The sequence below is a fragment of the Sebastes umbrosus genome, chromosome 5 (assembly GCF_015220745.1).
Source record: "Sebastes umbrosus isolate fSebUmb1 chromosome 5, fSebUmb1.pri, whole genome shotgun sequence".
Classification (NCBI taxonomy): Eukaryota; Metazoa; Chordata; class Actinopteri; order Perciformes; family Sebastidae; genus Sebastes; species Sebastes umbrosus.
In genome coordinates, this window is record NC_051273.1 from 22,200,065 (window position 1) to 22,221,790 (window position 21,726).

A 21,726-nucleotide genomic window follows, 5' to 3' on the forward strand; every position below is an offset into this window, starting at 1 on the left:
GAGCAGAGCGAAGTCCAGCAGACAACACCAAAAACAACACCAAAAACACTTCAATAACACCAAAAACACCAAAACAACACCAAAACCTTCAGTCAGCCAGCAAACAGAGCAGAGCGAAGTCCAGCAGACAACACCAAAAACAACACCAAAAAACACTTCAATAACACCAAAAACAACAAAACAACACCAAAACCTTCAGTCAGCCAGCAAACAGAGCAGAGCGAAGTCCAGCAGACAACACCAAAAACAACACCAAAAACACTTCAATAACACCAAAACAACACCAAAACCTTCAGTCAGCCAGCAAACAGAGCAGAGCGAAGTCCAGCAGACAACACCAAAAACAACACCAAAAAACACTTCAATAACACCAAAAACAACAAAACAACACCAAAACCTTCAGTCAGCCAGCAAACAGAGCAGAGCGAAGTCCAGCAGACAACACCAAAAACAACACCAAAAAACACTTCAATAACACCAAAAACACCAAAACCTTCAGTCAGCCAGCAAACAGAGCAGAGCGAAGTCCAGCAGACAACACCAAAAACAACACCAAAAAACACTTCAATAACACCAAAAACACCACCAAAACCTTCAGTCAGCCAGCAAACAGAGCAGAGCGAAGTCCAGCAGACAACACCAAAAACAACACCAAAAACACCAGAAATACTTCAATAACACCAAAAACATCAAAACAACACCAAAACCTTCAGGAAGCCAGCAAACAGAGCAGAGCAAAGCAAAGTCCAGCAGGCAACACCAGAAACAACAGTAAAATCACCAAAACAACACCAAAAACACCACCACCTCACCAAAAAATACCCCAACAACACCAACACCTTCAGTCAGTCAGCCAATATAGCAAAGCAAAATCCAGCAAGCAACACCAAAAACAACACCAAAAACACTACACCAAAAAAACACCAAAACAACACCAAAACCTTCAGTCAGCCAGCAAACAGAGCAAAGCAAAGTCCAGCAGGCAACACCAAAAGCAGCAAAACAACACCAAAAACACCACCACCAAACCAAAAACACCTCAACAACACCAAACCTTAAGTCAGCCAGCAAACATAGCAAAGTCCAGCAGACAACACCAAAAACACTTCAACAACAAAAAACTGTACAACACCAAAAACACCAAACAACAAAAAACAGCACACCAAAAATACATCAACACCAAAAACACATCAACAACAAAAAACAGTACAACACCAAAAATACCTCAACACCTCAACAACAAAAAACAGCACACCAAAAACACCACCACCCCACCAAAAACACCACAACAACCCCAAAACACCTCAACAACACCAAAAACACCAAAAAACACAAAACCAAAAACCCCACCAAAAAACACCACTACCCCACCAAAAAATACCTCAACACCAAAAACACCACCACCCCACCAAAAACACCTCAACAACCCAAAAACACTTCAACAACACCAAAAACACCACCAAAAAATACCTCAACACCAAAAACACCACCACCCCACCAAAAACACCACAACAACCCCAAAACACCTCAACAACACCAAAAACACCAAAAAACACAAAACCAAAAACCCCACCAAAAAACACCACTACCCCACCAAAAAATACCTCAACACCAAAAACACCACCACCCCACCAAAAACACCTCAACAACCCAAAAACACTTCAACAACACCAAAAACACCACCAAAAAATACCTCAACACCAAAAACACCACCACCCCACCAAAAACACCTCAACAACCCAAAAACACTTCAACAACACCAAAAACACCACCAAAAAATACCTCAACACCAAAAACACCACCACCCCACCAAAAACACAAAAAAACACCATAACACCACCAAAAACACCACAACAACAAAAACACTCACACATAACACTGTTATGAATGTATTCATGTGTCAAAATTTTATTATTGACATGTCAGCTCATTGACAGTTCATTAGCGGCTTCCAAAAACCCGTCAAAGTTCAGACAGTAAATACTGAAATTAAAACTGCAAAAATCTAAAAACAAATGAATACACTACTAACTCTACAGCTGATTAAAGTTGCATGCTTATATTTGTTCTATTATCACAAAGGGGATTTTAGAGCCTTGAAATGGTCTTGGTGTTAACAGTAGGATTTATATTTATAGTAGATTCCTGTCACTGTAAATATAAATCCTACTCAGTGTAAATACTGTATATAAACATCTCCACATGTACATACAGTAAATAATCATCCAGTCCATGTATATCCATCCAGTATTTATTTCTTTGCACTATTTGTATTGTTACAACTTCTGAATGTAGACATTTTATTTTTATATTGTATTCTTTTATTCTGTTATTTATATTCCGTGTAAGTACATTGAGAGAGCTGCATAAAAACTGCAGTCAAATAAACCTCATTCTGATAAGCAACTAGAGCTGCAATGGTTAATCGATTACTATTAAATTAATCGCTGACAATTTTGATTATCGATTAATCGGTTTGAGTAATTTTTTAAGAATACAAAGTCTAAATCCTCTGATTCCAGCTTCTTAAATGTGAATATTTTCTGGTTTCTTTACTCCTCTATGACAGTGAACTGAATATCTTTGAATTGTGGACAAAACAAGACATTTGAGGACGTCATCTTGGGCTTTGGGAAACAATGATCGACATATTTCTCCATTTTCTTACATTTCATAGACCAAACAACTCATCGATTAATCGAGAAAATAATCGACAGATTAATCGACAATGAAAATAATCGTTAGTTGCAGGAAACATAAATTTGGTTTAGTTCTCGAAATGCTTTGACTTCTTTTTAGGCACCAACAATATTTAGTTAAACACCAGTATGGCACATACATAGATTGATCTTCAACATATGTAAAAAATACTTTTATCTTTTAGGATACATAATAAAGTGCACAAATGTATAAATTCTCTATGGCCACGTCAGAGCATTCAGTCATTAACTTCTACATTATAAATGTAGTGTCATTAACTCATAAAAATTTAGTGCATCATGAAGAAAACAGGAATATAAGGCTTCTTTCATTATTAAAGCAAGCAGATATGTTTTTTTTTAATTGGTCCATCTACAGTAAATACCAGTCTTCTGTCATCACATTGATTAACTCAGTGGTTCCCAAACCTTTTATGCAGGGCCCCCCTTTTGTAGATTAAAAAAATAATGTTCATACCCCTCCCAGGCCAGTGCAGAACCGTGCATCATTGATAACCAAAAACCTTATTTCAGGCATCTAACTAAAAACCCCATTTAAAAAAAAAAAAACAATTGACTTTGAGACGATGGAGCCGGAAGTGTTAAAATGCTAACTCATTTCCGGGTTTTGGGACTCATTCCTGTATTCCTCTATTTAGCCTCGCCGTGCCCTCCCCCCTTTTATAGCTCTGGGCCCTTAGGGGTCCCGCCCCCCAGTTTGTGAACCACTGGATTAACTCATGGAAAACACAACAAAGTCTAGTTGTGCGCTCCGCTCTTCTCCATCGTCACATCTCCCTCGGCCTTCTCAGTGATCTGGGGGGCGAACGGTCCCACCAGCCAGTTGAGTGGTGTGTTGTTTACTAGATACTCCATGACACCATCCAGAGACTGTTGAACCTGGGAACAAACACATAGTATCAGTTTCAACAATATTACATAACCATAATCAAAACAACTTTACCTTAAACATATGCTAAGCTTATTGTGGGAAGGGAATACTAAATACAACATAAGCTTGACCGTCCTACTTTCATAAATGCATATGAATGAGCAGATAGCCCTGGTGTTTGTTTATCTAAAGTATGCAGGAGTTTAATTCCTGTTCAATAAGACGATGTGGGTATTATTCAAGCACCATTATAAAGTTAATAGATGGACTAACTGTGAGAAGTGATGATGACATTGAAAAAAGAAAATTAAGCACTAAACTATATTTAACCAAGCTGATGCAGCAAAACAAAACACTGCAGTAAAGACAACACGGTGCAATTAAGTACTTGGATCAGGTGGTGACGGCTCCGCTCCAGAAGGAGGGGTGTGATGGTGCTGGTGTTCCCCAGAGACGAGTGCAATTCTTCAGCTGATCGCCTCGCGCTGGTGAGCTGGTCCTGGACCGCACCTGGCAGGCCCTGAGCGCTTGACACCACGCTGGAGCACGCTGACCTCAGCTGGTCACTCAGACCGTGAACCATGGAGAGGACCCGCCCTTCCAGCTGCTGTGGACAGAAAGTGGGAATAAAAAAATTGTATATTAAATAATAAAACTGTAACATATCAGTTCCTCCCAGTTCCCTTCCCTTCCTTCGAACAAAGTAGTTTCCCCATTCCCATCCCAATCCTGATGATGACACAATGTCATATCACTCCTATTGGAACACATTCTCATCCCACCTCGTCACATACTGACGCTTTGTCAATCGCCTCGGCGTCACTTTTCGGTCACAGTAAACACGTGCTTAATGTTGTGAATTAAACAAAAACACTTGCTTAGGATTAGACATCAAAACCACTATAGTTAGGTTTAGGAAAATCAACATGGTTGGGCTTAAAATTACCATGTTTTTACAGTGAAAATGTGACTGAACGTTGTGATTGTAACGTGAAAGTGAAACGTAAGGTACGGGACACAAACAGCGGTCTCCTGGATGCAAAAGCCATGTTCGTTGTTTGCGTTCATTATGATAATTTTGGGGGAGTGTCTTTGGAGGGAGGCCTGAAGGGACGGACTGTCAGTGTTGCCGACTTGGCGACTTTCTCGCTATATTTAGGGACTTTTGGAGCTAGTGCTGCTAGCTACTTTCATTGGAAAATAATTGGTAACACTGGGCTGGGTTTTTTGGTTGGATAATTTTTTAAATCTAGATTGCTCTTGCTGGTTTCTCAACATTACTAACCCTAACTTTAATGTTTTCTTTTATTATAGTGGTTTACTATTAGTTACCCGTTATATTATAAATGTCATTATTACTATTTTACTTGAACGTTGAAGTGCATTTGCATTTATCTGTAGACATATATTTTTCCTTTCTTTTTAAATATTTTTTTCATGCACAAAAGCCCAACTAAGGACTAAAGAGTTGAAAATTAGCAATAGCTGTAAACTCTCTGTGCAGCACATCAGTTTCATGCCCTGTATTGGAGCTATGTTAAATGCATCATTCCTGCCAAATAAAAATCAAATCAAACAAAACCAAATCAAAGTCTTGTGTTTGTTGGTTGATTACAGTACCACGTCAGCCTCTAAAATACGGATTTATTGCTAATTTCAGGACTCTTATTTTGTTCTTATCACTGTCACACTTTGTTCCAGTGGTATTCCAATCCACTTCGGAGTATACATGCTGCAGATGTCCAGTATATACACTGTAAATGCTGTCAAATGCAAACATAATCTGGTTAGAAACCATTAAGTCAATTCCCAAATGCTTCAGCCCTGACCTCAGCCTCATCTCTGGTCCCATCTGGCTCAGACTCAGTCTTTCCAGCTCCAGCCTGCTTCTGCTTCCACTCCGTCCAGCGCTGCAGCAGCTGCTCGGAGGCTCCTCCTATCTGGTTACTGGCGGTACCCAGACTGGTACGGGCAGTCTCCAGCAGGTCCAGAGTACTGGTAATCTGACCCACTGTAGTATAGGTGACATCCCTGGCATGCCGTGCGCGGACCAGGGACTGCTGTAGGGCTCGCTCCTGTACTTTGGCAGAGAGTTTCCCCAGACGCACAAAGTAGCTCGGGCTGGTCGATGGGGTGGTCACCTCACTGGTGGTGGCAGGTTCAGCCACAGCAGCTGAGAGAGAGAACAGGATTAATCTCATATATATTCAAAAGAGATGTTTTATGTTGTAGAAATTTAAATATGGCATTAAAAATGTAGATGTACTGTATGTGATTATTTTTTTTAAAGCTATAGCCCTCTAGAACACCTCACTTCTGTCAAACAGAGAACTCTCAGCTTTATAGTTTCTGTCACAACCACACTTCATTCTGTTTTACTCCGGCAATAACTTTGCAAATGTTGAATTTGCATATCGGTTTGCTACCTCATTTAATCTTTATTTAAAAACAAAAAATTGTTACTTGAACACTTTGCTAATGTACAGTATATAGTATCTTATTCTATATTCTTATATATTCTTTATATATTTTATTCTAAAAACATCTATCTCTCTATCTCTCTATCTATCTATCTATCTATCTATTTATCTAGCCTAAAATACCTGATTTCACGGCAGGTTTTCTAAAAAATTGCAATGCATCTTGCGATGTTTTTAGTTGTTTTTTGCAATTAAATTGCAGGAGCAAGTGAAAATTGCAAAAATACTTTTTTATATATGTATAATTCATTAAAAATCAAAGGCAACTTGTTCCAGTGGGAATAAAACCGCACTGTTTGGAGTGGTTTAAGTAACCTTACCAAAAAGGCTCAGCATTACAAAGATTCTAACAAAACATGCTTTATCTGTAAATGAAGTAATGCACCTGCGGGGTTATCCACAAAGCTCATAACAGCATCAAATATTAAAGTGCACAGAACATTCATTCATATTTGTCAATAACACTTAGATTATGATTATTAGATTATGACCGATCTTCACAGCCAGAAAGAAGGAGGAAGTGAGTTTGGTGACGTGGGCGCAGGGAACAGCTATGATGAAGTTGTGGTGATTGGACAAAATTGCAAGGTCGTGCAAAACTCACTGGGATTGGTTGAATTTGCGTGAATTGTTGTGGTCACAACATTGCAACTTCCTTGAGGGACTGATCTACCTATCATAGTACTGTATGTCATATATAGTGAAAACAGTTTTGCCAACTCTTGGAAAAGGAGAATCCAAAAAACAATCCATTAGTGACCTCTTCTTCTGTCTTTTAGTTTTAACTGCTATGTGAATAAATGCACTGGAGAAATTCAGTAAATATAAATTCTTTATGCAACGGGCTGGTGGGCATGTTTTGAGTGATGGATGGAGGCATTGTTGGCTCCCTCCCTCTGTGCTAACTGGAGCATCTGTTCTAAGTCTCTGACAGGGTTAAAGCACATCTGCTCAGGAGAGACAAAAAGACTTGAGAGCCACCTCACTCCCCTCAAACCATCAGTCTGTGGAGGCTAAGGGATATGCAGAGTGACACTGTCTCCCTCTGTTAAAAGCCACAATAACCAGTGAACACACCCAAAATCCCCAGAGTGCTGCCATAATGGGTACTTTGCTGCTGCCGCTGATAACAGTTACAATCGCATCTTTTTCATATCCATAAGCAGAGAAGAGGATGGCCTCTTGAGTATAACCACTATATGGCAGGTTGTCATGATAATATGACATCACAGTAGCAGGTGTCAAAGCTGTGAGTGCTGGAAATTGTAGGCACTTTATGGGCCAAGTTAACAGAGGGGAAGTTCACTGGGATGTCCTGCCTCCATCTCTATGAATAGCATCAACCATTCATGTGTTCAGATGCAGTCACGAACACCCCCATCCATCTCGCCACATCACCTTGTCTTGCCTTTATAATGATAATTCATTAGGACCGTCTCATCAAATTTGCTGTTTGATCTATATATCTGTGAAGCAAGGACACAGTGTCGGCTAATGACTCTCACGAGAAATAGTGCAAATGCCATCATTCACGCATATTAATTATGGAATAAATTAAGTAAATGGCAGTAAAGCCAGCTACAATTTATAATGTATGAAATTAAACTTGGATTAGTGTAAGGGATATGAGGCTAATTGTTGTGCTAAATGTTCCTCTTTAAAGCAAAACTGTAGCATGTACTTTTCACATGCCAATGTGGAACTAAATACTATTTATTTCCTAATTATTTTTTTGTTTGCAAGTACCAAAAATCAGATTATGGTGGTGTAACAGAGCTTGAATGGCAATTTAAGAAATGGAGAGAAAGCAATCGCGTTTTGGTGCCTTCACATGGGGTCGTGTTTACCGTGTTCATGAGAAGAGTCTCTTGTGGTATTCACGACCTCGTAAATGGATAGTTTCTGAAAGCTCCAAGTTCATGACTTGTGACGTGTTTGTTGACGTTGTCAGAAATGGCGGAGGCCATAGAAGTTAACTTTTCGGTGAATAATAAGTGAATATATCATCATTTTAGTCGTATATTGTTTCTCTTCGTAATTTTATAATAGGTCTGAGGAAAATGTTGATATTCCCAACTGCCTCATCTTATTCCTCTGTCATTATGCCTTTCCATTTCCTGCATTATGTTGCCCACTTGCTAACTTGCTAAATTATTAGCCTCTGTGGCTTCTAGACGCCGACAGTTAGCAGCGGTGTTCTCACGACTTAACCACTTGAATGCCAAGCATATCGTGTACATGACTTCCCATGTTGTAAACAAGAGCTCACGAGTTATTATTTTATATGTTATTATTATTATATATAAATAGTTATATTATTTATGAAGCACTGGTGTGAAAAATGAAATGCTTATTGACTGGGTATTGAAGTAGAGTTGTTCCGATACCGATACCAGTGTCAGAAATACGTCCGATAGCGCCCAAAAATCGGGATTGGGTATTGGCAAGTATGCCAGTCTAGCACTGATCCGATACCATAATTTATTAACCCAGAATAAAAAATGAACTTATTTAACCGGATTATCTTATATTCTATTTATTTTTTATATAATTAATTGATGTTCTTTGTAACTGACAAACTGAATAATAAAAGAAAGTTCTATTGCATTCACTCTCTGTACGTATTAGCTCATGTTTTACAAACCTGAGCCAGGCCATACAACAAAGACAGTAATCATATCACATCCACACATGGTCAGCAGTAAACAGCTGTTAAATAATAATAATAATAACAACTATATATTTTTTTATCACGCTGGTAGCGTATCAGTACTCGGTATCGGACGATACTGCAGGTTTCGGTATCGGGAAGGAAAAATGGTATCGGAACATCTCTGACTTGATGCTCTACATTTTTTTTTATTTACAATCATTTGTGATAAATATTTGATAATCTGGCCACTCGTTGTCCATAATTAATACAATCCAACTGCAGCCTTGTTTCAGCCTCATTTGATCCAACTGACAAAACACACCTGTCTACACCTCAGCAGTAGACATATGGGTTTTATCACCTCCCCTGGTTTTTATGCTTCCCCACACGTAGGATAGCTACTGACCCAGCTCTCTCTCAGTGAGCGGTAGGTTCTGGTCAACCCAGTCCTCGGATCGGCTCAGGGCCAGACCCATCCCACTGCTGACCATCTGGCCCATCCTGGTGCCCATGGCGGTGATGATACCTCCGCTGACCGCTGCCCGGGTCATCTCCACACCGCCCATCACAGCCCCCATCATGGCATCTTTGGCCCCCGCCACCGACTGGTACACCATGCCGACCGTGTCCGACACCACCTGAGGAAGAGAGAGCACATTATGAGTCGCGCTTGGAGTGTAATGGTGGGGCTATTATGTATTTTCTAAATAACTCTTTTATGACATTTGATAACAGAGTAAGGTGAGGACATCCCTGAGTGTTTTATACCACTTATACCCTGGCCTTACACTGTATCAAAGTATAATTTATGGCTTGGGTTAAACGTTGTTGCTATGGTTACCTGGAGTGTAATACAACTTGTGGACTTATTTAGAAGGCTAGTTAATGACTGGAGCAAGGTTTGAAGTGTCTTGATATTCAAATGTGTAAGTTATCACTAGGGCTGGGTATCATTTAAAAAAAGGACGATACCAGTACCCTTAAAGTGATACATACACCAAGTACTTCATTTGATAATTTTTTTTCTACTTCATTCGATAGCCATCATGTGTATGGAAGCATTCAGTTGCGTAAAAAGCCACCAATGTATTTTGCATTTATCAGACGTCACAGGCGTTTAGTAAACTATGAACGTTTTTGTGGCATTTCGGCATCTCGGCCTTGCTCAACTTCACCACAGACTGTACGGGTTGTATTGCTGCTGCGGTAGTGGGCCAATCACATGTTGCATTAAAGGTCCAGTGTGTACTATCTGTCGGTATCTAACGGTGAGGTGAGGAGATTGCAACCAACTGAAGCTTCTCCGGTGTGCCAAGCGTGTTGGAGAGCTACGGTGGCCGATGTGAAAACATTAATGTCCCTCTCTAGAGACATTTGGAGCAGAGTCGGTGCGTAGAGAGTGTGTATATAAAGGGAAGTGAATAGTGAAGCAAGAGAGAGAGAGAGCGGCGGCGATGACGGGAGCGAGTAACGTTATCGACTCCGGCTCAAGCAGGAAAAGTTAACAGAGTTTGGTTTGTCCGTTCTGGGCTACTGTAGAAACATGGCGGTGCAACATGGCGGACTCCGTGGAGAGGACCCGCTCCCTATGTAGATATAAACGGTTCATTCTAAGCTAACGAAAACACAACGATTCTTATTATCAGGTGATTATACACTAAAGAAAACATACTTATTAACATTATATTCCATTTCTGCCAATAGATCCCCATAATTATAACACACTGGTCCTTTAATCGAAAGTTTGCAGTGATTGGCTGTGAGCAAAATCATACAAATTGTATTTTTTTTTCTAGATCTGGATACAAAAAGGATCAAATGCAGGTATCGTTTGAGTGGAGAAGTTCTGATACTACTTGGTACTGGGTTATTTAGAACGATACCTTAAAGTTATCAAGTACTGATACCCAGTCCTAGTTATGTGGGCTGTTACTCTGTAAAACGACCAAGATTGATGAAGGATAACATTATAATTAATACATCCAAATGCACAGTAAAAAGGTATTTCTCGACTGCATTATTTCTGTCTGACCTTGTCTGCAGGTTGGTGAAGAATAGGCAGCTTCTCCTCCATCTTACCCAGTCCTTTCAAGGCATACTCATTCACTGTAGCAACTGAAACAAGAACACAAAATTCAGTCATTTAAGAGGAATAAGATTAAATGTTTTCAAAATGAAAAGAATCCTCTGCTAAACTTGATCAGTATGAAGTAATGTCAAGTAAGAAAGATTAAAATGACATCTCCAGTGAACGAAGTGTAGAAACCTATTTTTATTCTCGTTGTATTCCAGCCCAGAGGTAACAAGTGGACCAGACATCAGTTTCACACCTTTAATGGGCAACAAGCTTGCAATATTCTTTTATAGTATATGCCATCGTTGCAAATATATTACATCATATATTCTGCACAGAGAGAAGAGCTCACGCTGTGGTTCTATAATGTCCAAAAGAGGCTTGGACCCCGTGTGGGCTGCTGCTCCGAGGGTTCGGACCCCGCTCTCTGCTGCATCCATCACTCCCTTCAGCAAGGGCACGCTGTCTTTGGTGCTGCTGTAGGCGCTGGAGACCACTCCACAAGCTGAACTGACCAGAGGCAAATTGCTCACCCGGGAAACAACATTCTAGGACAAAAACAACAACAATTACTGTCATTGAAAAGACATTAAAAACAATGTGAAATACAATCCTGCCTGCGTAAAGTAAAGCTCTTTCCAGTACAGAGTTTAAGTTCTCTGTTGGAGTAATGATTGATTCCCCACAGCGGCTTATCGAGCGTCAAATGAGTTCATAATATGCCTCGGTTTTGTAATATGTGTCATTTTGGGTCACACTGCTCCTCACCTGCTGGTCTCCATTAGCTGGTTCTGCTGCTGCAGCTCCAGTCTCATTAGTCTTCCCGCTGTCTGCCATTGTGACTGCTGGATTCAATCTCTGACATGGAATATAGAGTGTCAGTAAAACCAGATTCACCTCACATTGCTTGGCATGCATGATGAAACACATCTCTGATATTCTTTGTTTAAGTGGCTATCTTAGAGAGGAGAAATGTCTTATGAATCTGGAAATGGAATCGCTGTCCTGTCAGACGGTTTAAGAATGTGGGCAGAAAGGCAACTCAACCATGTGAAATTCATTTGTCAACACTATGATGCAATGAGGACGAAACTGCACTTAGAAATGGTGCAGCCAAGCAAGCAAGCACTTCAAGTCACTACCCTATGTCAAAATTGAAAGTAAAACAAAAAATGGATAATGAGACATTTGGAGTTTAGTTTTTTTTTTCTTGTTTACTCCCCACAGCTTTATTTTTGCATTTTTAAAACTATATAGCATCTTGAAATATTAAAGTCTTAACATCAGAGGCTGGGCAAAATTTAGAATCAGCTCATGAAAAGAGGGATTAATGAGGCCGATGTTTGGTAGATCAAGGTGCAGGATAAGCTTGTGTGAGTTATATATTTAAACCAGGGCTGTCAAAGTTAACGGGACAATAACATGTTAATTTCTGTTGTAGCGGGCTCAGTTTTGAAGCTAGAGTGAAGATACTGGTATCATATGAAACTAGAAAACCTAAGGAATCCATTGGTATGTGAAGGAGACTAAATATCTATACTGGTATCATATGAATCCATTGGTATCAACCATGTCATACAAGCTTGTCACCAAGGAGACTAAATAACGCTCCAAACTTACGCTAAATTTTGGTGAGGAAAACCTGGCTCTGACCTCAAGATACGTGAATGAAAATGACCTAATTTGAAATTAATTGTGATTAACTATGGCAATCATGCAATTAATCGTGAAGAAATCGATTGACAGCCCTCATTTAAACACATACTTATTATTTTGACTTGTAAATTTAGTGACATCATCACCACTGAGGAGTAAAGCATGACTCTACAGTTTCATGATTACCTGTGCGTAAAGGAAAACTTCAAGTTGAAATCATATTATAGAAGTCTTGATGGCAGCATTATAGGAAGAGTCATAAGGCTTATTTCTTCCTTTGATTTAGCTTGATACTTCAACCTCTTACTATGTGTACAGTATCCTGAAACAATACTGGTTTCTCAAGGTGACGCTCGCTTCAAGGCCATGATTGCTACGACATAAAAGGACTATAGACATGATAAATTATGAGAAAGAATTCTGGGCATCCCGAAGTAAGTCTATTTTAAAATTAGATATTAGAGTCAAGAGAAAAGCCATGAATAATGGCTAACTATGGACCAGCAGGGCACTGATGCTGGAGATTGATTGTTCACAAGCTCACATGAAGGCGTGCAGGCCGAATGGACCTCAATATCATTTATATCAAGTGAAAATTCTTTTAAGTGAAATATTGAGCAATCTGCAAGTCTACTATTGTAAAATATTGCTTTAAATGAAAACTAGGCCAAAGGAATTACTCAAGTGAAATACTGCCACCCTATTCTATTAATACAATGAGTTATTGCCTGAAATAAAAACTAAATTTAATACTTAATTGGGTCAGAAAAGGGTAAAATAATAAACTTGGCACAAGACGGGTGACATGAGTGAATGTTTCTTATAAGAGTGAGTGATAAGAATAAAAATCCTCTGTCATTGGGGTATGTTGTATATAATGTAAGACTGCTACTAACAGTGCTTTTTTATTATTGATTAATGTGCAGATTACTATGTATTTTTCTCAATTAATCAATTAAACTAAAAAATGTCAAAAGATATAGGAAAAATGGCCATCCCAGTTTACCAGAGTCTAACGGGACTCTTTAAATTTTTTGGGTCAGTCCAACAGTCCAAAGCCCAAAAATATGTATATACATCTCACATAGAGCTAAAATGATTAATTAATGAATTGATGATTAGTCAATTGAATAAACGGCAAATATTTTGATAATTCAATTCAATTCAATTCAATTTATTTTTGTATAGCGTCAAATCACAACAGAAGTTATCTCAAGACGCTTAGAATCAATTATTTCTTAAATGATTTTTTTAAGGAAAAATGCCAATCATTCTCTGGTTCCAGCTTCTCAATCATGAGAATTTGCTGCTTCTCTTTGTCTTATGTGATAATAAACTAAATATTTTGGGTTTTGGATTGTTAGCCAGAAAAAACAAGCTACTTGAAGACGTCACCTTGGGTTCTGAGAAGTTTTTTCATTATTTTCTGACATGTTATAGACATAAATCGACAATGAAAAACGTCACGAAGAGGTGCAAGTGAGGAAAGCAAAGATGCATGATAGCTGGCGCTCCAAACATGTGGACGGCATCTGTTTGTGTTCTACCAGATGGCACAGGGAGACGGAAGTGAACTCCATCTGTATCTACTGGAACACTGGTTGTTAAGCATAGTTGACCTGATGTACGGGGCAGACGTATCAAAGAAGGACGTGGCCTATGTGATCTTACTGCTGGGGAGACATACAACAGTAGTCTGAGGAGTGCAGCCCACCAGCTGTAAACCTGTTGCCAGCATGCAGTACATGCTCAGGTCGATTAAATGCTACACAGCCACCTGACAGAAGGAAATGTTGACGGAGAGAGACGAGCCTTGTATCCAGAAAACTACACAGAAGACAAGCAGCTCCAACTGTGTATGGCCTTTATATAGAACTACCGTCAAGTCATTTCACAGATTCTTTTAGATGTCAGGGTGAATAAAACACTCTCTGATGTTTTCGATACTGGTGGTGTTCCAGACTGTGTGATTGCAAATTGCATTTCGTTGCAACAGCTTGGTTGAGCAACATGTTTTTTTTTACTGAGAGGCAGTTGATGACATCTTCACTGGCTTTATTACAAAGCAAAGTCTGACACTATGCTCCCTGCTATCAAGTGTGAGATGAACATGAGATAATTTTCAGAAACACAGTACATATTATGAGCAAGGCTGTTACGCAACACAAACTAAGCTGTTTTACACTTTCGGATATAATCATCTCACTGACAAGTGATGCCAGCGAAGCGCTCATAAAAAAACCCCAAAAAGACTATCAGGCCTCCTTCTATTGCGTTATAAGACTGTTTGTCACATCCTCACAATGTTGAGCCACATCATCCCCTTTCAGAGAAGGGAAAGCTGCTACGCTCCCTTTGGAGCTGAAACAATATGTGACCTTTGATATTAGCTGGTATGTCTCCAGGAAACTATTGAGACACTTGGCATATAGGCGACAGAGTTGCAGCTGGCACAAAGGAGAGATCACTACTAGTCAGTGGGTTAAAGAGGCCTAGCTGTCCTGGATCCAAGACAGCTGTCACTGATCTGACATTGAGAGAAGAAAGACAGAAAGAGGTTTTTAAAAGTGGAATATTTCAGCTTTATCTAAAACAGTGTAGACCCAGGTCAGTGAGATGAATTTGCATGGGATGAAAAGCATTTAGTCAGAGTTCAGGACCCACCAAGGGCTCATAAGATGATATCAGGGATAAGGAGGAGGAAAAGAAATCCATTACACAATATTCTTGTGAAATATTGGACAATTGAATTTCTTCAGGCCTCTAAAAAAAATCCCTCAAATGAAACAATTTGAGAGGAAAAAAAGTCAAGTATGTGCTCACAGCTCATGTCCACACACTAAGAGGTCACTGTCTTCTAAAAAATGCTCTGTGTTGTCATTAATTGGTATAATGTCCTGTTTCTGAAGAATCAGCGCATTGTGGAGCAAAACAAAATAGGATTTAACCGCAGCAGTCTTACATGGCAAATGTAGGCTAAACCAGTGGTTCCCAAAGTGGGGTCCGGGGACCCCCAGGGGTCCTTGAGAGGGTCCCAGGGGGTCAAAGGGGAATCATTTATTTTCAGTTACTATGGAGTGCTCCAGGGATGATGTATTTTAGGCCAACCTGGAAGTTAGCATTGCCCTGGGTTCCCTCGACAAAACGTCAATGGGATTTTCCCATGGTAAACAAACGTTTATGATTAAGACAATCTTCACAAATGAACACCACGTTTATGATTCTTGAAGCGAGAATTCAAGCGCCATAAGTAAAAAGCTAACATTAGGCTATAAATGAAGTACACCACGATCTCATGAGCACGAGTATACACAACAAGTCTGTCAAGGCGGAAAAGTCTCATTCAGCCGCTTGTTAGCAACTGCCTTTTTAAGACAAATAAAAGCTTCATAATTCACAATGCTAAAATCTCTTAAAGGTATTGTTTGTAACTTCTTACATGTATAAATCAATTCGGGTCGGTGTCCCATGTGCGCTCGCGTGTGGCTACGCTGTTCAGACTCAGACTCCAACACAAACTACACGGAAGCACCAAATCCCCAAAGTTATATCTAGTGAAGCCTTTTAATACATCCATGAGTGAAGCCCGTCTTGCAAAAAAGTGTTGGCCGCGGTCGGAGGACGCGGGGGAGACCGTAGCTTTGGTCTCCAGGGCCGGAGTCTCTGCTGTACTCTGCTCCTCTGCCTGCTCAGCTCGCTCCACCTCTACACGTGCATGCGCGCACACTCCACACTACAGAAGAGTTTAGCTCTGAGAGTATCTAGTGAATGTACAGCGGACGTTTGTGCAGAAATAACTGCTGCAGCTCCTCCAGACCAACAGAGGTTTCCCGTGTCTTGTGAAGTGACGGGGCTCCGCAGCGAGAAACGTTATCGTCTCCGACCAAAACTCTGGTGTCTCCACTGTTCCTTCTGACCACGGTCGGGAGGCTGAGGCAGGAAAAGCCAACATTGGGATCAGCAGTGATTCATGGAGAGACCTTCGTCTGGTCAGCTAACATTACTGCCAAGCAGGTGAAATATAGAGTGATATTTTGGTTTGAGCTGACGTGTGTCGCCTCACTGTTTTGAGCGATGCTCGTTCATGTCTATATAGAGCGAGCACAAGCGAGCCCGACGCTGACTTTCTTTGACTTAACGGCCACAGGTGTCGCTGTTAACAAGCATTTCTGATTCTTACAAACAGTCCCTTTAACTACTTATGTTCTTTGTATTTGCTTGTCTCTATTTTTGTTTGCCCTTAGTTCCTAGTATTGTCTGTTTTTGTTGATATATATATATCAAAAATGAGGCATGATACACAACCCACAGAAGTCTGTATCACTGACATGCACATGCTTCCTAATAAAACAATTTGAAACAGTTTAGGGGTCCTTGATGTGAAAAAGTTTGAGAACTAACTGTGCTAAACTGTGTCAATCCTGCTGAAAGTATGAATTCCAACCCTTTTAGCTGCTATTGAACACAACACCGTGTCCTGCAGTGCTCCCGCTGCACGTTGCTACACAACAGCTGTCACTTCTTCCAGCTAACTAACAGTTGATGAACTTTAACCCAGATGACAGAAACTATGACTTGTTGTAATGTAAACGTTACTTTAGCAAACAACCACCTACTTTTAACCGGTTCCTCCATATTTATCATGACTTCTGAGCAGATAAACTCCTCGACGTTATCGAGTAAAGTAAGTATTTAGTAGCTGTTTCAGCCCTCAGAGGGAACTGTTAGCTTAGAAGTTGATTTAAAGCTGTTAGATGAGCCACTGACCTCTCTGGTAGTCTGTTGCTGTCCTCTGTCTGTCCTGGTGTGACCTCCTGCAGGATACTGTTGGTCAATGAACCGGTCCAGCCCACAACAACAGAACAAGTCTCAGGAGAAGCTGCTGAGCTGCAGCACTCAGTCACGTTATGGAGCAGAAAGGCGGAGTGTCTTCTCAACTTTACACCAATTACATCACAGCAAGGAAGTTACAGTCACAGCTGGCACATCTGGTCAATGCACATGGAGATAAATCCACATACAAATCTAAATTAATACACAATAAACAAATCTGATATCTTTATTTTATGTTTTTATTGCTGCACTATGAACTTGCCTTGCTGATTGGTCCCTATTTTACAAGATAGTCTTTGCATTTATATGATCTAAATTCATAGATTGTATATAAAGATGCATGAATTCAATATGTGTTCTGAGAAGTAGTGGAAAGTAACTAAGTAGGCCTAGGTGCTGTACTTAAGTACAGTATTTAAGCACTTGAGTATATCTATTTTATTCTACTTTATGATACTTCACTGCATTTCAGAGACAAATATAGTACGTTTTACCCCACTACATTTCTTTTAACAGCTTTAGTTACTTTTCACATTTCCGTACATTTTTTCCATACAGATTTTACACTGCTTCATTTTAAAAAAAGTATAAAGTATAAAGTACAATAGTTACCTCTGAGATGTAGTACTTTCATACACAATGAACAAACCTGATATCTTAATTTTATGTTTTTATTTCTGCACTATGAACTTGCCTTGCTGATGGTTCCCTATTTTATAAGATATTATCTGCATTTATATTGTCTGACTCATTCATGATATGATAAATTCATAGATTGTATATAAAGATGGATGAATTCAATATGTATTTTTTCATATGTAGTACTCAAGTACAGTATTTAAGCACTTGAGTATATCTATTTTATTCTACTTTATGAGAGGCTACTTCACTACATTTCAGAGGCAAATATAGTACTTTATATCCTACTACATTTCTTTTATTTACTTGTCACTTTTCCATACACATTTTACAGGTTTTACATACAAAACATGACTAGTTTATAAGATATGATGCATATCTAGATAAAACTACCCAGCAGTATATAAACCAGTAGAGTAGTAATGATCCTTTTTTGCATTCTGCATAATGAGTACTTTTACTTTCATACACAATTAACAAACCTGATATCTTCATTTTATATTTTTATTGCTGTACTATGAACTTGCCTTGCTGATTGGTCCCTATTATATAAGATAGTCTATGCATTTATATTGTCTGACTCATTCATAATATAATAGCTTGTATATAAAGATGGATGAATACACTACATTTCAGAGGCAAATATAGTATTTTTTTTACCCTACTACATTTCTTTAATACGCTTTAGTTACTTGTCACTTTTCCATACAAATTTTGCAGGTTTTACATACAAAACATGACCAGTTTATAAGATATGATTTATATCTAGATTAAACTACCCAGCAGTATATAAACCAGTTAAAATTAGCTCCATCTCAACCAATTTAAACACTCAAGTATTGCTTCAATGTTAATGATCCTTTTCTGCATTCTGCATAATGAGTACTTTTACTTTCATACACAATGAACAAACCTGATGTCTTTATTTTATGTTTTTATTGCTGTACTATGAACTTGCTTTGCTGATTAGTCCCTATTGTATAAGATATTATCTGAATTTATATTGTCTGACTCATTCATGATATGATTCACAGCTCGTATATAAAGATGGATGAATTCAATATGTGTTCTGGGAAGTGTAGTGGAAAGTAACTAAGTAGGCCTAAGTGCTGTACTTAAGTACAATATTGAAGCGCTTGAGTATTTCTATTGTATATTATAGTATTTTTTACCCCACTACATTTCATTTACAGCTTTAGCTACTTTTCAGATTAAGATTTTACATACACAACTTGACCGGTTTACAATATACGATGCATATCTAGATTAAACTACCCAGCAGTATATAAACAGTTAAAATTAGCTACATCCCAACAAACTTAAACACTCAAGTGTTGCTTCATTTTTAATGCATCAATAGTAATACTGCATTTTGAGTTTTTTTTACTTTTACTTTTGAAGTTTGAAATACACTTTGAACTGTATCGTAGCCATATTACATGTAGCCATGTTATTTCACTGAAGTAAATTGGTATTTCTACTTTAGCTTATCACTAAATGATCTGAATATTTCCCGTTACCTCTGGTATTTGCCAAATTCATGATGTAGCACATTCATGTGGCCAAGGTTTTTTATTTTATTTTTTTTTATTTAACCTTTATTTAACCAGGTACTACTCATTGAGATTAAGAATCTCTTTTACAAGAGAGACCTGGCCAAGACAGCAGCATTCAGACGCCACAACATAAAACAAATGCAAAATAAATGCATATGCATTCATATAAAGCAGATCTCCAATATCTAGCAAAGGTAAAAATGTAACCACTCTCTTCCTAGCTTCAATAGAAAAACAGGCCTTGTTCCGATAATAAAATCCTAGTTTTAATTTCAGCTTCTTCACAAGTTTTTCAACGTGAGGTTTAAGAGAGAGCTGGCTGTTTTTAAAGGGATAGTTTGGGTGTTTTGAAGTAGATACATCACAGCAAGGAAGTTACTGTCACATCAGGTCAAAATACATGTAAATAAATAATTCATATAAAATCTAAATTCCTACACAATTAACAAATCTGATATTTTCATTTTATGTATTTATTGTTGTACTATGAACTTGCCTTGCTGATTGGTCCATATTTTACAAGATATCCTCTGAATAAGCATTGTCTGACTCACTCCTATTTTATTTCTATGTCTGACTCATTCATAATATGATAAATCCATAGACTGTATATAAAGATGGATGAATTCAGTAGCCTGTGTGTTCTAGGAAGTAGTGGTAATAGTAACTAAGTAGGCTTAAGTGCTTTACTTAAATACAATTTTGAAGTACTTAACATATCTATCTTGCTGTACTTTATAATTCTAGGTAACTTCGTTCGGATGTGTTGAAGTGGGGTTGTATGAGGTACTTATCCATAGCAGGAGTGATACTTTCAGTAAATGACAGTCGGCACACCTCCAGCTCGGAGAAATAGAAAGGGGCACCGGCACCGGATTAAAGCAATGTACTGCTGTGGACGGGGATGGCAGTAAAATGTATTTTAGCCGTCTAAAACAAAGGCTCAACTAAAAAAATGTATATCTGTTTAAGTGTACTCTATATTTAGAATATTTTCCGATGGCAAACTGAACATAAAGGGAAACATATCTACAGTATACTGTTTTTGTAATCTGAGCCTTCTGACTTTGGAGAGAGCATAGATGAATTTCACTTTCAGTTCAGTTCCCCATCGGAAAGGAGAAGGAAAGGGCTTTCTGACGGCGAGATAAAGCGGTGAAAATATTCTAAATATAGCGTACACTTCAATGGATATCATTTTTTTAGGGGAGCCTTTCTTTTAAGTGCCAAAAATACGTTTTTCTTCCGTCCCCGTCCACAGCACTGTATTGCTTTGCTCTGGTGTCGGTACTCCAGTCTGTTTCTCCAAGCTGGGGGCGTGCCAACCGCCGTCTACTGTAAGTAATACACCTACTATGGATAAGTACCTCATATAACCCCACTTCAAAACACCCGAACTATCCCTTTAAGTCCACACCTGATATACAGGTCAACTTAAACTTTATTAGAATTGTCATATACATACAGGTACATACATGAAATCTGACCTCTGTATTTAACCCATCTTAAGGATTTAGGAGCAGTGAGCAGCTGTGAAGCGCCCGGGGAGCAACTTGGGGTTCAGTGTCTCTCTCAAGGACACCTCGACATGCTGACAGAAGAAGCTGGGGATCGAACCCCCAGCCTTGTGGTTAAAGGATGACCCGCTCTACCCACTGAGCTGCAACCAGCCAGGTAATTAATTGAGTTGCAATTTAAAAAAAAAAAAAAAATCTCACAGAACTACTTTTACTTTTTGATAAAAAAAAAAACAGGGAGATGATTCAGCTGTTGTCACGTGACCTGAAAATGACATACCAGTCATATCAGTATATGGATGATACTCCAGAAATTCCAGTAAGTGGACCATGAGCACAGATCTTTTTGATCAAACTATTATTTCCAAGGTCAATAATGATCCTTCAAGCTTAACTTTCCCTTTTAAAATATGTGTAATGTTATAATTTGAACCCCCTCTATTTAGTATTTATCAGCAGCAAACACCTAATAAATGTTTTACATCACACTATGTGTAGTTGTAAGCAGATATAAGGACATTTTAAGTGTTTATTTATGTATTTGTCAATAATTATAATTCCTCCTTTGAAGCCTCCATAACTTGTGCATAAACAGTTAATGGATAAGTGACAGTAGAATATAGAAATATGCCTTCATGTTTTATGTGAGTATCGGACATAACATATACACTTTTTATATTTATAAAATGTATGTATTAAATATATGTAATATATGAAATATGAGTTT

At 38.7% G+C, this 21,726-nt stretch overlaps 1 protein-coding gene across 2 annotated transcripts; it reads right to left on the minus strand.

The window, feature by feature from the left end:
• Positions 1-3,015: 3,015 nt before the first annotated feature.
• Positions 3,016-17,385, minus strand: plin3 (perilipin 3). Of its 2 annotated transcripts, none has more exons than XM_037769102.1 (8): positions 17,222-17,385; positions 11,567-11,656; positions 11,151-11,346; positions 10,757-10,839; positions 9,131-9,362; positions 5,421-5,764; positions 3,980-4,195; positions 3,016-3,599 (listed from the first exon to the last, which is right to left on the minus strand). In XM_037769102.1, the coding sequence occupies exons 2-8, from the start codon at positions 11,633-11,635 to the stop codon at positions 3,459-3,461; spliced, it is 1,281 nt and encodes a 426-aa protein (XP_037625030.1). In that variant the 5' UTR covers positions 11,636-11,656; positions 17,222-17,385; the 3' UTR covers positions 3,016-3,458. The 2 variants fall into 2 exon arrangements, with proteins under 2 accessions (XP_037625030.1, XP_037625029.1); XM_037769101.1 differs by having other exon boundaries at positions 3,980-4,198; positions 17,222-17,383.
• Positions 17,386-21,726: the final 4,341 nt, after the last annotated feature.